At 43.7% G+C, this 14,934-nt stretch overlaps 1 protein-coding gene and 1 pseudogene across 1 annotated transcript; one reads left to right on the forward strand and one right to left on the reverse strand.

The window, feature by feature from the left end:
• Window positions 1-374: 374 nt before the first annotated feature.
• LOC121994056 lies at window positions 375-549 on the forward strand (annotated as a pseudogene).
• A 10,723-nt stretch (window positions 550-11,272) lies between these two features.
• Window positions 11,273-12,780, reverse strand: LOC121985984 (peroxidase 5-like). Its single transcript, XM_042539737.1, has 4 exons — window positions 12,449-12,780; window positions 12,178-12,366; window positions 11,906-12,068; window positions 11,273-11,817 (listed from the first exon to the last, which is right to left on the reverse strand). Exons 1-4 carry the CDS (start codon window positions 12,665-12,667, stop codon window positions 11,435-11,437), a joined length of 954 nt encoding a protein of 317 aa, XP_042395671.1. The 5' UTR covers window positions 12,668-12,780; the 3' UTR covers window positions 11,273-11,434.
• Window positions 12,781-14,934: the final 2,154 nt, after the last annotated feature.

Genomic DNA, 14,934 nt, shown 5'->3' on the forward strand with positions numbered 1-14,934 from the left:
GGTAAAAAAAATCATGAAAAATTATGTAACAATCAAAAATTTTCAAAAAAAAATAATTATTCTAATAGATAACATATTTTTTATTAAAAAAATTTAACCCTAAAGAAAATTGAAGGGAAAGTTTATGAAAGATAATTTTACCAAAAATTTTAATAAACCAAATAAATTAATTTCTAGCAATCTTAATATTTAATAACTATTTTTGGTGAAGCTTAAAATGAAATTATGATAATGTCCTTTTTCTTTTCACACTGAAAATAATTTTAAGACTTATTAGTAATTTTAAATCTATGGTTTTCTTTAGTCTCACATCTTATAATTGATAACACTGCAAGAGCTTCTATAAATACCTTGGGTTGTCAATGTTAGAAAGCATATATTTCTCAGCCTTTTGGCTAAGATCAAGTGTAGCTTATGTTCTTATCAGTTTAATATCTGATATAAAAAATTAAATTAAATTTTTATGAGGGAGAATCCATTATAGTAGCCTGAGACACTAATTTATGCATCCTTACCAAGTTCAATTTATAGGCCTGAGGGAGAGTCCATTGCACTACTACATGGGTCTGACGCATCCTTACCAAGTTCAATTTATGGGCCTAAGGCATTAATTTATGCGTATTCATGTACTATATTACACATGCAACACATGTGTGCGATGACTAGTTAAATATAAAAATATGACATGTCAAAATAGATTTTGGAATCCAATATAAATTTTTACGTACAAGATTGATTACATATTTTCTAGTAATATCATTTGTTGAGACTTTTATAATTTGGCCCCTATAATTTTTAACATACCAATTTAAGCTAAATTTTTTAATATTTCTTACAGAAAAATATGAGTTTGAATTTCTAAAATATTTTTCTGATTTTAATTTTTTGAATTTCTATTTGCTGCTTTAATTTGTCATTTCCATTTTTAGCTTAAGCATGCATTTTCTAATTTTTTTTTAACATTAATTTTTATTTTCTCATTTCTAAAAACTTGCTCTTAGATTTGCAAAATGATCCAGAAAGTATTTTTATTGCATCATATATTTTATCGAAGGGTAAGAGTCATACCTCACTTATCATATCGAACCCATAAGTAGATGCTCCCCTTTATCAATGCTCTCTTACAAAGTGCTTTCGTCGCTAGTCTAGTATATTCTTCCATCTCGGACTCGGATGACGATGATTTGTTCCATATGGCTTTTATGTTCTTCTGTTTTGATTTCTTTGATTGTTTGCTCTTCCCTTTGCCTCTTTGATTTAGGGCATTGATGTTTAATGTGATCTTCTTCTTCATAGTTATAACATTTTACCTTTTTTCTCCAATTTCTTTGAAGAAATTTTGAAACCTGTCTCTTATCAACATTGTTAGTTCTAAAAACTTTATTAAAATTTCTTACCAAATATGTTTCTTCGTCTTCGTCGAGTGATGATTCTGACTCTTGGTCGATCTTTTTTGCTTGCAAGGCTATGTTTTTAGTCATCTTTTCTTTTATTCTTGCACATTGAGACTCATGAAGTTTCAAAGTAGATAATAATTCTTCTAAAGTTCTTAACTCTAAATCCTTTGATATGCAGTGGGAATCCACTATTGATGTCCACTCTTAGGTTTTTGAAAAGGCATTGAGTGCATATCGAAGTGAATCTCGGTTAGAGACCACTTCTCCAAGATTGGTGGGCCTGCTGATCATCTCCTTGATCTTTGGGTATAGTTGAGTCACCTTTTCTCCTTCTTCCATACAGAAGTTGTTTAGCTGGTTTCTTAGCAGATTTCATCTTGCTAGCTTGGCCTCTTAGGTTTCTTCATGAAGCTCCAGGAACTTCTACTAGAGTTCTTTTGCTGAATTGTAAGCGTCGATCCGGTTAACTTCCTGAGACGGTAGTAAGCTTAGCAGATAGAATTTTTCCTTACCGTTGGCCACAAAGTTGGTCTACTATTTTTTGTTCTAAAAGTTCTCTTCTTGTTCTACATCGTTCTCATCCTTAGGTATTTTAAAACCATATTTTATTGTTAGTAAAAATATCGAAATCAGTTTTAAAATATACCTCTATTTTACACTTCTATGCCATGAACTCCCCCTCAAACTTTGACGGATAAATGCTTAATCTAACCATCTTTCTTGTTACTTTAGTCGGTAGTTAGTCCTTCTAAGGTGAATCTTACTCTGATATCACTTGTTAGGATCATTAGACCGGCTAAAGGAAGATGAATAACCTACAAATAAAAATTCTAACTTCTCTTACTACTTACTTAGCAATGACACACAAATTTCACATATACAAATAACATAAAATGAAAGTAAAAGACTCGAGGTTTACTTAGTTACAACTTGAGTGGTTGTTAATCCAAGGCATTGAAATGTACACTAAGTAGTGTTGAGATATAATCAAAGTCTCATATTAGAAAGATATGGAAAAGATCAAGAGTTTAAAAAGGATGTAAGATATCTCTATTGATATGAGGTCTTTTGGGTAGAGCCCACAAATAAAATCATGAAGGCTTAGGCCCAAAGTGGACAATATCATACCATTGTGAAAATATGTGAATATCCTTTAGACACAACAAATGGTATCAAAGTTATGGTCCAGACCAGATGTCATGTGGGGTGGCCTTGAACAAAGTTGCAGGAAGGCTTAGAATAGGTTAGGGTGACCGGATGCTCCTGGGAATACCTGAAATAGGTCAAGAGTGACCGGACACGGATGCTTGCGGGGAGGCCCGGAGCAAATTAGGGTGATCGAATTTTTGCAGGGAAACCCAAAGTAGGTCGGGATGACTGGATGCTCACGGGGAGGTCCGAAACAGGTCAAGAGTGAATGAATGCTAGCGGAAAAACCCGGACCATGAGAGTAATGGTGGTTCTTTGTTTGAAGGGAGAATTGTTGAGATACAATCAAAGTCTCACTTTGAAAAATATGAAAAAGATCATGAGTTTAAAAAGGTTGTAAGATATTTACATTAGCATGATGTCTTTTGGGTAGAGCTAAAAATAAAGTCTTGAGGGCCTAGGCCCAAAGTGGATAATATTATGTCATTATAAAGATATGTGAATACCCTTTACACACAACAAGTGGCTCCTTCTTCGATAATTGTTGGAGGTGGAGTAACCCCTTACAATAATTGAGTACACAAGCTTCAATACACGAATTAGGAAAAATGAAATACGGTGTGTGTATTGAACTTAGAAGACAATGCCTCTATTTATAGTCTACTGGTCTGATCCTGTCCGAGTCGCTGAATCGACGGACGCTGGGCACGTGGCGCTCTCCTCTATCTCCGACCAGCTGCACAGACCTCCGGCGAACCTGCACAGAAGTCGGGCCGGGGAGGGGTCCCCGGCGACGACCCTCCGACGCTCAAGTCAGGCAAGAAGAAGACGATGAAATAGCTCCGAAGATCAGAGTTTTCATACCTCCGGCGAAATCTGCGGGCTCTTATATAGAGCTCTGAGGAGGCTGATGCACATACACCGAGGCACACACGTGTCCTCAGCCCATACCCAGTATGGGCTTGTCAGAGGAGCTTGTCTGACCCCTTACTGCTACAGTCCGCGCACGTCTCTGATGGGACAGCATAATCTTCTGATGAAATAGCATAATCTTCTGTCTTGTCATTCTAGCCCTTCTGTTTCCGCACCGAGCGGCATGCCGCTCGGCAGTCCCATCATGTCCGACCGGACTAAGGTATACATCCGTTCGGGGTATTCCTGGCCATGTGCTCTGGACTGTTCGCAGTGTTGATACTTTATTCCTTCGACCGAGCGGGCCATCCGCTCGGCACTACTATACTGTTCATCATGAGCATTGGAACCCCGACTTCCCGCCGGGGTGTATTGCTTCCGCTCGGAAGCTTCAGCCGGTCGTCACCATCATTATCCGCTCGGCCAAGTTTCTGGTTGGCCTTTTACCTTTCGACCTCCACGTGGCGTTGACTCTGCTAAATGGGGACTCCCATTCTTACTGTCGGATCACTTGCCTCCCCTTCAAGTCTAGTCGAAGGAGGCGATTAGTCCGACTGACTGGACTATTGTTTCGCCGAACGGCTCTTCCAGGAAATCATTATCCGCTCGGCCGATGAGGCGGTAATTACGGCCTCCGTCAACGCCATCGTCCCTCCTTTCTTGTGCTCGAAAGGGGATTTCTGTCGAAGTATTTTTGATAAGCGAGTCGAACGGCCGTACGCTGCCTTATCCTTCCGCTCGGACGTTTATAGACGCCGGCTCGTCTCTCGATATTTAACGTCGGAGCTCGACGACGCGGATATTTATAGCCGGTCGGCGCGGCTCTCGATCTTTAGCGACGGGGCTCGTCGGTGCGGATATTTATAGCCGGTCGGCGCGGCTCTCGATCTTTAACGACGGAGCTCGTCGGTCTTCCGCTCGGACGTTTATAGACGCCGACTCGTCTCCCGGTTTCCCGGCCGGAGGGTTTATAGACGCCGGACCGTCCCTCGATTTTTAACGACGGGGTTCGTCGGCGCGGATATTTATAGCCGGTCGGCGCGGCTCTCGATCTTTAACGACGGAGCTCGTCGGCGCGGATATTTATAGCCGGTCGGCGCGGCTCTCGATCTTTAACGACGGAGCTCGTCGGCGCAGATATTTATAGCCGGTCGGCGCGGCTCTCGATCTTTAACGACAGAGCTCGTCGGTCTTCTGCTCGGGGATTTATAGACGCCGGCTCGTCTCTCGATATTTAACGTCGGAGCTCGACGGCGCGGATATTTATAGCCGGTCGGCGCAGCTCTCGATCTTTAACGACGGAGCTCGTCGGCGCGGATATTTATAGCCGGTCGGTGCGGCTCTCGATCTTTAACGACGGAGCTCGTCGACGCGGATATTTATAGCCGGACGGCGCGGCTCTCGATCTTTAACGACGGAGCTCGTCGGTCTTCCGCTCGGACGTTTATAGACGCCGGCTCGTCTCCCGGTTTCCCGGCCGGAGGGTTTATAGACGCCGGACCGTCCCTCGATTTTTAACGACGGGGCTCGTCGGCGCGGATATTTATAGCCGGTCGGCGCGGCTCTCGATCTTTAACGACGGAGCTCGTCGGTCTTCCGCTCGGACGTTTATAGACGCCGGCTCGTCTCCCGGTTTCCCGGCCGGAGGGTTTATAGACGCCGGACCATCTCCCAGTTTCCCGGCCGGAGGGTTTATAGACGCCGGACCGTCTCTCGATCTTTAACGACGGAGCTCGTCGGCGCGGATATTTATAGCCGGTCGGCGCGGCTCTCGATCTTTAATGACGGAGCTCATCGGCGCGGATATTTATAGCCGGTCGGTGCGGCTCTCGATCTTTAACGACGGAGCTCGTCGGCGCGGATATTTATAGCCGGTCGGCGCGGCTCTCGATCTTTAATGACGGAGCTCATCGGGCTTTTAAGCCTAATTTGGACAACGTTTACCTGGCCGAACGGCACAGGGTCTTCAGAATTGAGCCTTTGGCTCGTACAATATACTCGGGGCCTTCGTCGTCGAGCACTTGGCTCGGATAATTTACCTCCGTCCAAGTGGCACGGGGCCTTCGGATACTATACCTCCGGCTGAGCAGCTCGGGGCCTTCGTCGTCGAGCGCTTGGCTCGGATAATTTACCTCCGGCCGAGCGGCACGGGGCCTTCGGATACTATACCTCCGGCTGAGCAGCTCGGGGCCTTCGTCGTCGAGCGCTTGGCTCGGATAATTTACCTCCGGCCGAGCGGCACGGGGCCTTCGATCCTCGAGCGTGCGGCTCGATCAATATACCTCCGGCCGAACGGTCCGGGGCCTTCGATCCTCGAGCGTGCGGCTCGATCAATATACCTCCGGCCGAACGGCCCGGGGCCTTCGATCCTCGAGCCTTTGGCTCGGCTTCTATACTCCCGGCCGAGCGGCACGGGCTTCCCATCGAGCCTTTGGCTCGGCTAATACACTCCCGGCCGAGCGGCACGGGGTCTTCCCATCGAGCCTTTGGCTCGATTTATTTACTCCCGGCCGAGCGGCACGGGGTCTTCCCATCGAGCCTTTGGCTCGGTTTATTTACTCCCGGCCGAGCGGCACGGGATTTATCCCATCGAGCCTTTTGGCTCGGTTAATACACTCCCGGCCGAGCGGCACGGGATCTTCCCATCGAGCTCGGGGCTCGGTTTATTTACTCCCGGCCGAGCGGCACGGGATTTATCCCATCGAGCCTTTGGCTCGGCTAATACACTCCCGGCCGAGCGGCACGGGGTCTTCCCATCGAGCCTTTGGCTCGGTTAATATACTCCCGGCCGAGCGGCACGGGCTTCTCATCGAGCCTTTGGCTCGGTTAATATACTCCCGGCCGAGCGGCACGGAGTCTTCCCATCGAGCCTTTGGCTCGGTTAATATACTCCCGGCCGAGCGGCACGGGCTTCTCATCGAGCCTTTGGCTCGGTTAATATACTCCCGACCGAGCGGCACGGAGTCTTCCCATCGAGCCTTTGGCTCGGCTAATACACTCCCGACCGAGCGGCACGGGATTTATCCCATCGAGCCTTTGGCTCGGCTAATACACTCCCGGCCGAGCGACACGGGGTCTTCCCATCGAGCCTTTGGCTCGGTTAATATACTCCCGGCCGAGCGGCACGGGCTTCTCATCGAGGCTTTGGCTCTATTAATATACTCCCGGCCGAGCGGCACGGAGTCTTCCCATCGAGCCTTTGGCTCGGCTAATACACTCCCGGCCGAGCGGCACGGGATCTTCCCATCGAGCTAGAGGCTCGGTTTATTTACTCCCGGCCGAGCGGCACGGGATTTATCCCATCGAGCCTTTGGCTCGGTTAATACACTCCCGGCCGAGCGGCACGGGAGTTTTTACTCAAGAAACTACAAATTTATGAGCAACAGAAATAATTGAAGAACTGACCTGCCGACCAGCAGGGGATCTGACCCAATTTCTTGACTCCCGAATACCCGTGGAGTGAGAAGAATATATATACTTGTCGAAACTCATCAAGGCTTCCTCGTCGGACCGATATCGGGGCAGGCGTTGCTCCCACTTGAATTCCGGTCGGACCCCCATTTTGCCCCCATTTCGCCTGTTGCTCCGGTCGGTTCGCTCAGCTGTGCTATCCGCTCAGCTTGAGCCTTCTGTTTCTGTTGCTCCACGAGCTTAGCTGCTCTTGCCTCAATTAGAGCGTCGGGCCTCTCCTGGGAGAGCATCACGGTGTGAGGTCATCCAGCCTCATCCATCAATTCCGCTCGGATACAGGCGCGTTCCCACAGACGGCGCCAATTTGATCCTGTCCGAGTCGCTGAATCGACGGACGCTGGGCACGTGGCGCTCTCCTCTATCTCCGATCAGCTGCACAGACCTCCGGCGAACCTGCACAGAAGTCGGGCAGGGGAGGGGTCCCCGGCGACGACCCTCCGACGCTCAAGTCAGGCAAGAAGAAGACGATGAAATAGCTCCGAAGATCAGAGTTTTCATACCTCCGGCGAAGTCTGCGGGCTCTTATATAGAGCTCTGAGGAGGCTGATGCACATACACCGAGGCACACACGTGTCCTCAGCCCATACCCAGTATAGGCTTGTCAGAGGAGCTTGCCTGACCCCTTACTGCTACAGTCCGTGCACGTCTCTGATGGGACAGCATAATCTTCTGATGAGATAGCATAATCTTCTGTCTTGTCATTCTAGCCCTTCTGTTTCCGCACCGAGCGTCATGCCGCTCGGCAGTCCCATCACGTCCGACCGGACTAAGGTATACGTCCGTTCGGGGTATTCCTGGCCATGTGCTCTGGACTGTTCGCAGTGTTGATACTTTATTCCTTCGACCGAGCGGGCCATCCGCTCGGCACTACTATACTGTTCATCATGAGCGTCGGAACCCCGACTTCCCGCCGGGGTGTATTGCTTCCGCTTGGAAGCTTCAGCCGGTCGTCACCATCATTATCCGCTCGGCCAAGCTTCTGGTTGGCCTTTTACCTTTCGACCTCCACGTGGCGTTGACTCTGCTAAATGGGGACTCCCATTCTTACTGCCGGATCATGGTCAAATATGACTGTTGCTTACTTGGCACCTTTTGGGCGCCTGAAAGCAATTTGAGTGCCTAGAAGCAATCTAGGCATTTAGAGTTGACGAAATTCTATCTGTGTTGGCAACGGCTCTGCCAATGGCTCTGCTTACTCAGCCTAATACCGAGCACTTGGAACTGATCTCGGCGCTTGGTCTTTCAACCTGCTCTCATCCGCTAACAACGGTCGTGGTGCAATGGAAGCCCATGCAGGGCTCCTGGAATGGATTCAAGCACCTGGAATCCGAGCGCCTAGATTGAATCCAAGCACCTTGAATGGTCAACTCAGAAGTTGATTATTCTTCATTCCCGTCGCTTGAGTGATGCTCCAGATATCTAGAATTGAGCTCACCCGATCTCAACTCCGTCCTTCTCTTCGAGCAGGCTTCCTCTCGACTTCTCGTCCCTCGGATGCGCTTTGTATGTCTTTTTCGCTCCACCGGTATACTCTTCCGCAACTCTTTGTCCCTTAGATGCACCAAACATGTTGGCTTCCTTCCTGTGTCATCCTTCTCACTCGCTGCATCTTCCGCTCGACTTCTTATATTCTTAAGTTCCATCCAACTTAGACGCAATGCATCAAACACACAGGACTTGACTTAACTTGGTTGATCAACATCAAAACTAGCCCGAGGTACTTACAGTATGATCCTTCTCCAGAACCTCGCTGATATAGGGAGTATGAAAAATTACCATGGGTATAATGCTGACAGAGTGACTGGCAGGTTGGCTCGCCCGGAATAACTAGCAAGTCGACTCAGCCAGGATGACTGGCAGATCGACTCGACCGAGAAGAATGACCAATTGTCACAGCTAAGAAGACTTGTAGGTCGGCTCGATCGGAGTGATTGGTGAGTCGGCTCGACCGAAATGACTAGCGGATTGACTCAATCAAGATAACTGGAGATTGACAAATCGGCTCAATTGTGAAGAGAGAGTCCCATTTTGGTCAACATTCTAGTCAACTCACCAATAGTCTAGCTCTCACCAATATCAGACAAGATCACTCACATTGACCGATATCAGACAAGATCACTCACATTGACCCAAATTTCATACATCATACTACCCTTTTATATCTCTAAAATTAGTCTTCTGTTTTTTTTTATTAAATTGTGCAACACCATCGCATTTTTCAGCCCCATATTGAAGGATGAGATTCGGATTGGTCCCAGTGCATGAGTCATGGCTATCATAGCAACAGTCTTGTCGTGTTGGGCCTGGCTCTGTTCCATCTTGGATCATGCTTGGCCCACCCATTGGGTATACCTGTCTCTGCATAGCCCAAACCATGAAGTTGAGTCAGATTTAAGATTGTTGACGTGCCGTGTCAGACATCATCACATATTTCATGTATGAGTAAAGACAAGACCGGATCACGGGCGATTCAACTTATTGGGCACATCTACAATCATCGTAGCGCCGAAGAAGAAGATGCTACTCGAGAAAATTCCCCTCCGCACTGGATCTTTAAGCGCTCTCTCTCCAGGATTTCTGCTGCTGTTGCTGCTCTCGTTGCAAAACAAAGACTCGGATAGTATTTTAAGCTGTTGTTTTTCTGCCCTTAATCTACTTCATCCTTTAATTTATTTTCTAGTGCCCACACAAGATAAGACTCCAAATTTGGAGCCCATTGACTGTGCCTAGAAGGAAATTGGCCATCATGTGAGTTAGGAATATTGATGAACAACTAACAACTCACGACCTAGTCAAACTTCATCAGTCAAATTAAGGCACCTAAAAGGACTTAAAATTAAAATAGATTAAGATAAAACAAAGGATCATGAACAGCCAGTTCACCTGTCCACTGCATTGAGACCAATCATGAGATATTGGTCTTACTAAATCGTGTTATAATCAAATGTGTCAGTGAAAATTCAACTTATTTTCTTTGATATTTCAGATAAACTAGATTAATTTTAAATTTTCAGGATGATGATTTACGTTTACTCAATATGCACGTGTCAGACAAAAGACTACCTCATTTTGTTTGTTATAGCTCCTTCTAAACGTCGTACAAATCGTTGGGTGTCTGTTCAACAACTGACTGAGGGCTATGTGAATATTTTTGGATTCAACTACGTCGCCAAATCTTTGGGTCTCTAACTGACGAAGTCTCTTAAGAGATAAATCAATGCCCAGCTAAAAGGTCAAGTGTTAAAACTGAAATAACATTGATGATGATTTCTTTATAAAATTAAATGAGCAAAAATTAAAAGGGCATCCGAGAAACATCACATTAACCTTATTTTTTAAAAAAAAAAAATTTGAAATGACCGCTCATGATTTTATCTTGAAAATAACAAGAGATTCAACATTGTTATAGAAACTACCGTGTAACTTTTATAATACATAAAAATTACTGGAACTTCTTTAATGTGTCAGTTAATTTCTACAATGGGTAAGAGTTGGCAGATAGCTATTACACGTTTATAGATGCTAGTTTCTACATGTTCAATCATAATTAGATTATTTCATTTGAAACATAATGAATGTCATGGAGTGTACATATTTGTTTTTCTCGTTAAAAATATTATTTTAATCAGGCCATCACTTAGAGAAGTAAAATTAAAATGATATAAATTCATTGTTGTAAAAACTAGAAACTAGCATCTACACATTGTAGAAACTATTAACTAGCTTTTATATGTTGTAGAAGTTGTATGCTAGTTTCTTGACTAATGTTTATTCGAAATGTAATGAATATTATGGAATCTATATCATTTATTTTACTCGTTTAAATGTTATTTTAATTAGATTATTTTTTAAAGAAGTAAAATTAAAATATATAAAATTATTGTTGTAAAAACTGATTACTAACTTCTACACAATTGAACGATGTGATAATGTAAGAATATTTTAGACCGTTTATATTAAATGGAACTTTTATTTAATTTTAATTGTAAACTAGGGGTTTATATATGATTTTACAACTGATAGAGTGTCCTTTAAATTTCAGCTCAAATTAAAAGGCGTCTTAGAGAACATTGCGCAAGAGAAGCCGTGCAAGTTTGATCTGGGAAGACATAATCAAAGTAGCTGCGTCATCTCTATGAACCCTCCACCAACCACCCTCAATAGCTCCCTGCCGACACACATGAAAAGGAGACTAGATTAACATTATAAATAGGAAAGATCTAAGCTTAAAATAGCCCCCAAATCCAATCTATCAAGTCATGAGCGTCCTGTGGTCTTGTTGGATGCGGAATCTTATCACATGGGCGTTTTCCCATCAAAATCGTCTCGGCCACTGTTCAACATTTTGACAACACATCTTTAACAATTATTGACGATTACAGAGGGGAGAAAATGAGAACAAACGATTCACGAATTTTGAATGCTGAAGGAACAAGCCAGTGTACAGTTGTTGGTAATTAACACCAATAATGGAGATGCATGGCGGCATGGGCTAGCTTCGATGGTCAGTTGACGCGTCTGCAGTTGGTGCGGACCTCTCCGGGGTAGCCGGTGAGGACGCCGATGGCGCTCATCTTGACGATGGAGGCGGCGAACTTGAGCTGGAAGCGCTTGTAGTTGGAGGCGAGTTGGTTGACTTGGAAGGCGGTGCTGGGGGTGGAGAGCAGGGTGTGGTCGGAGGTGAAGAGGCCGCGGTTGCGGAGGACGAGGCGGTAGTAGTGGTTGTCGAACTTGTGCGGCGTGTGCGGGTCCATCGACACCGTGTTGTTGCTCTTGGCCGGGCACTGCTTCCTCAACGCCCTCGCGTACTTTCTGTCCAGCGTCGGGTCCTGAGAATCCAGCCGCTTCTCGAAGGCGTCGCAGTGCGCAATGCCCACCGTGTGAGCTCCTGCAAAGTCCAAATTAACGAGTTTAATTAATTTAGCCAGTAGATATATCTTGGTCGATCGATTGGTAGGGGTTAATTTATAATTCACCAGAGAGGACGACGAGATCTTGCTGGCTCAGTCCTTTGGAGATGAACAAGTCGGTGAGCTTGGCGAGCTTAGAGTTCGGCGACGGGAGGGTGTCGGCGTCGGATTCAACGGAGATCCGGCCATCTTTTCTGCCCGACGGCACCCTGTAGTGGATTCCTCCGTACTGCGACACGCCAGATTAATGAGTCATTGACGAAGCCACTAATTAACTAGCTGACTAATAAGAGGAAGAAGCAGGGGAATTGAGTCAGAACAAAAACAGAGGTCCTCACATGAACAACGGCGTCTCTGGCCGCGAATGCGAGGAGGTCAGCGCAGGAAACGACTCCCTTGCAGGCAGCTTCCAGCTTCTTCTTCACGGCGTCGATAATTTCGAACCCCTCCAGCTCGAGGTTGATCTTCGCGTCCTTCTCCGCTTTGCTAGTCTTGGTGGAGTCTAAAAAGATGGAACCATCACAGCCCTGCCACAAAATATATATCGCACATGCCAATCAGCGTTCACAACTTCCATGGATGAAGATGATGACTGAATTAATTGCTTACCCTGACGAAGCAATCATGGAAAAGCATCCGAAGCAGGTCAGCTCCGACACCTTCATCGTCCTTGAGGGCCTTCTCTATCTCCTCCCTCACAATCTCTTCAGCTCGAGGGCAACTGTGGGAGTAGTAACCAACCTGGAGCTGGCCTTGTGCTCCCACTGCGCCAAGCCACAAGACCAAGGCAAAGGCTGCCAACATCACTTCTCTTCCTCCCAAAGCCATATCGTCTCACACCTCCACTCCACAAGCTAAGTACCAGTCTCAATTACTTAGTTCTCACTGTTGCTCAATTGAAGAACGTGTTTCATCACCCTCCTATATAGCAATTAGCAAGGTAGGTGCAGGCTTTTTTAATTGGTCCTCTTGCATTGCTAGTAGCTAGCCGCCTCTATTCATCATGTGATTCTCTTCGAAGAGCTGGAAGCCATTGCACAACAGCCAAATAAGCTGGTCCCTTCACTCGTATGCAAAAGAAAAGTAGCCTGTACCAATGCATCCTCTCCGCCGTTATAATTAGACCAATGACAACAAGGTACAAATAAACATTGATTAAATATTCATCTTGCAAATATTAAATTGGTGCTACAATTACAATTATCATTAATCTCCCCTCCTTAGAGTAAAGTAGAGAAAAATTCTCAATTAAAACTTGAATTTTACATATAATCTCCATTCATAAAAAATTTTGTTTCCACTCCCTGCATATAAAGTTTTATTTGCTTCAACTCCCTCATGCAAATATTGTGACCTAATTGTCCCTCAGATTTTTTTTGTACAAAAGGTTCAAAAATGAGTATAATTTAAAGAAAATCTAGTATATTTTCTATCCAATTGAGTATCATTTAAAGAAAATCTAATATATTCGAGTATATTTTTAATTAAAATTGTCCTTCATATATTTTAGGTATAAATAGTCTAAAAATGAGTATAATTCCTATTAAATTCAATATTTTAAACTAGAATTGAGTATATTTTCTATTAAATTGAGTACGACTTTTTTTCTATTTAATATAATTCTTCTTAAATTCAGTACCATTTGAAAAAAATTTAGTATATTTTTCATCCAATTGAGTATCATTTAAAGAAAATCTAGTATATTTTACATCTAATTGAGTACCATTTAAAGAAAATCTAGTATATTTTCCAACCAATTGAGGTGGAAAAAGAATCGTACTCAATTTGATAGAAAATATACTGGATTCTAATTTAATTGTACTGAATTTAAGAGGATTTATACTCATTTTTAGACTTTTATACTTAAAATATCAAGGGCAATTAGGTAAGTATATTAGATTAGGGAGTGAAAAGAAAGATTTTTTCAATGAGAAGTGCATGCAAACTTGTGTTTACTAATAGGGACTGCATGCAAATTTTCTCTTATTTCATTGTAGAAAAAAAAATTTTTAAGTCCAAATTAATCTCATATTCTTTCAAAGGGAATATATTTTAGTAGTTGTCAGAGGTCATACATTTAATGAGATATTTTATATCTATTAAAAATTTATCTCCAGAGTTACTAAAATAACTACTCATGTAAGTATCAACTGTACTAATTCATGGAGGCAATCATATCTTTTATAATTTTTATAAAAAAATTATATGTTGATCTCGGACACCCCACACGATCGGTCTCACAAATCAAGAAACTGAGCGAAACAAAAAAAAAGTATTTTCTATCTTTAAGTGAATGGATATGTATTTCTTGAAATGTTATTTTCACAAGCATGTGACATCTCAACTCGATACCACCTAACATTACACTGGACAAGCAACGAGTTGCTCCTCCTGTCAAACACGATATTGATGCAAACAAAAATCAAAAAAAGGAATGACATTCTAGGTCTAACACCATATCTATCGATCTTGGGGTTTCTTCTTTGATTCCTCCAACAAACTATCCAATCTTGACTAAACCTACTCTCTTTCTCTGGGTCCTCAAAATACAATACCTTCGTAAAACCAACCTGCTCCATCCCCATCAACGGCCAACTCTAATGGTAATGTTCCTCAATGCACACTTCCCCTAGGTAACATTTATGCTCAATGTTCATCGGTCGTCATTGTTGGGACCATTGACCTCACTAGAGGGGTAGTGATTTGCTTTGTTTCACTTTCTTTGATTATGTGCTCATCTACAAGATGTTAATGCACAATGAAAAATATAAAACAAATACATAAATAAAATACAAACACAACAAATCAATTTTTATGTAGTTCAGAATATCTGGTTCATACTTCACAACCTAGCATCCTAGTGATAGCATTACTATGCTTAATCCTTCTCGGATATCTTCTCAAAGCAGAGAAATCTCTTACCATTTCTGTTCTTATAAGCAACACAAAACAAAGACAAAAATACAAGTGAAAATAAATAAATTGAAATAAGCAAGTTTACATTAATTAAACGTTTCCTTAATTAAGCATTTTTAGTTGCTTTGGATTACCTCCTGAAGGTCTAGAATGCAACAACATATTTTATCCTCTTTTAT

The sequence above is a fragment of the Zingiber officinale genome, chromosome 1B (assembly GCF_018446385.1).
Source record: "Zingiber officinale cultivar Zhangliang chromosome 1B, Zo_v1.1, whole genome shotgun sequence".
NCBI lineage: Eukaryota > Viridiplantae > Streptophyta > Magnoliopsida > Zingiberales > Zingiberaceae > Zingiber > Zingiber officinale.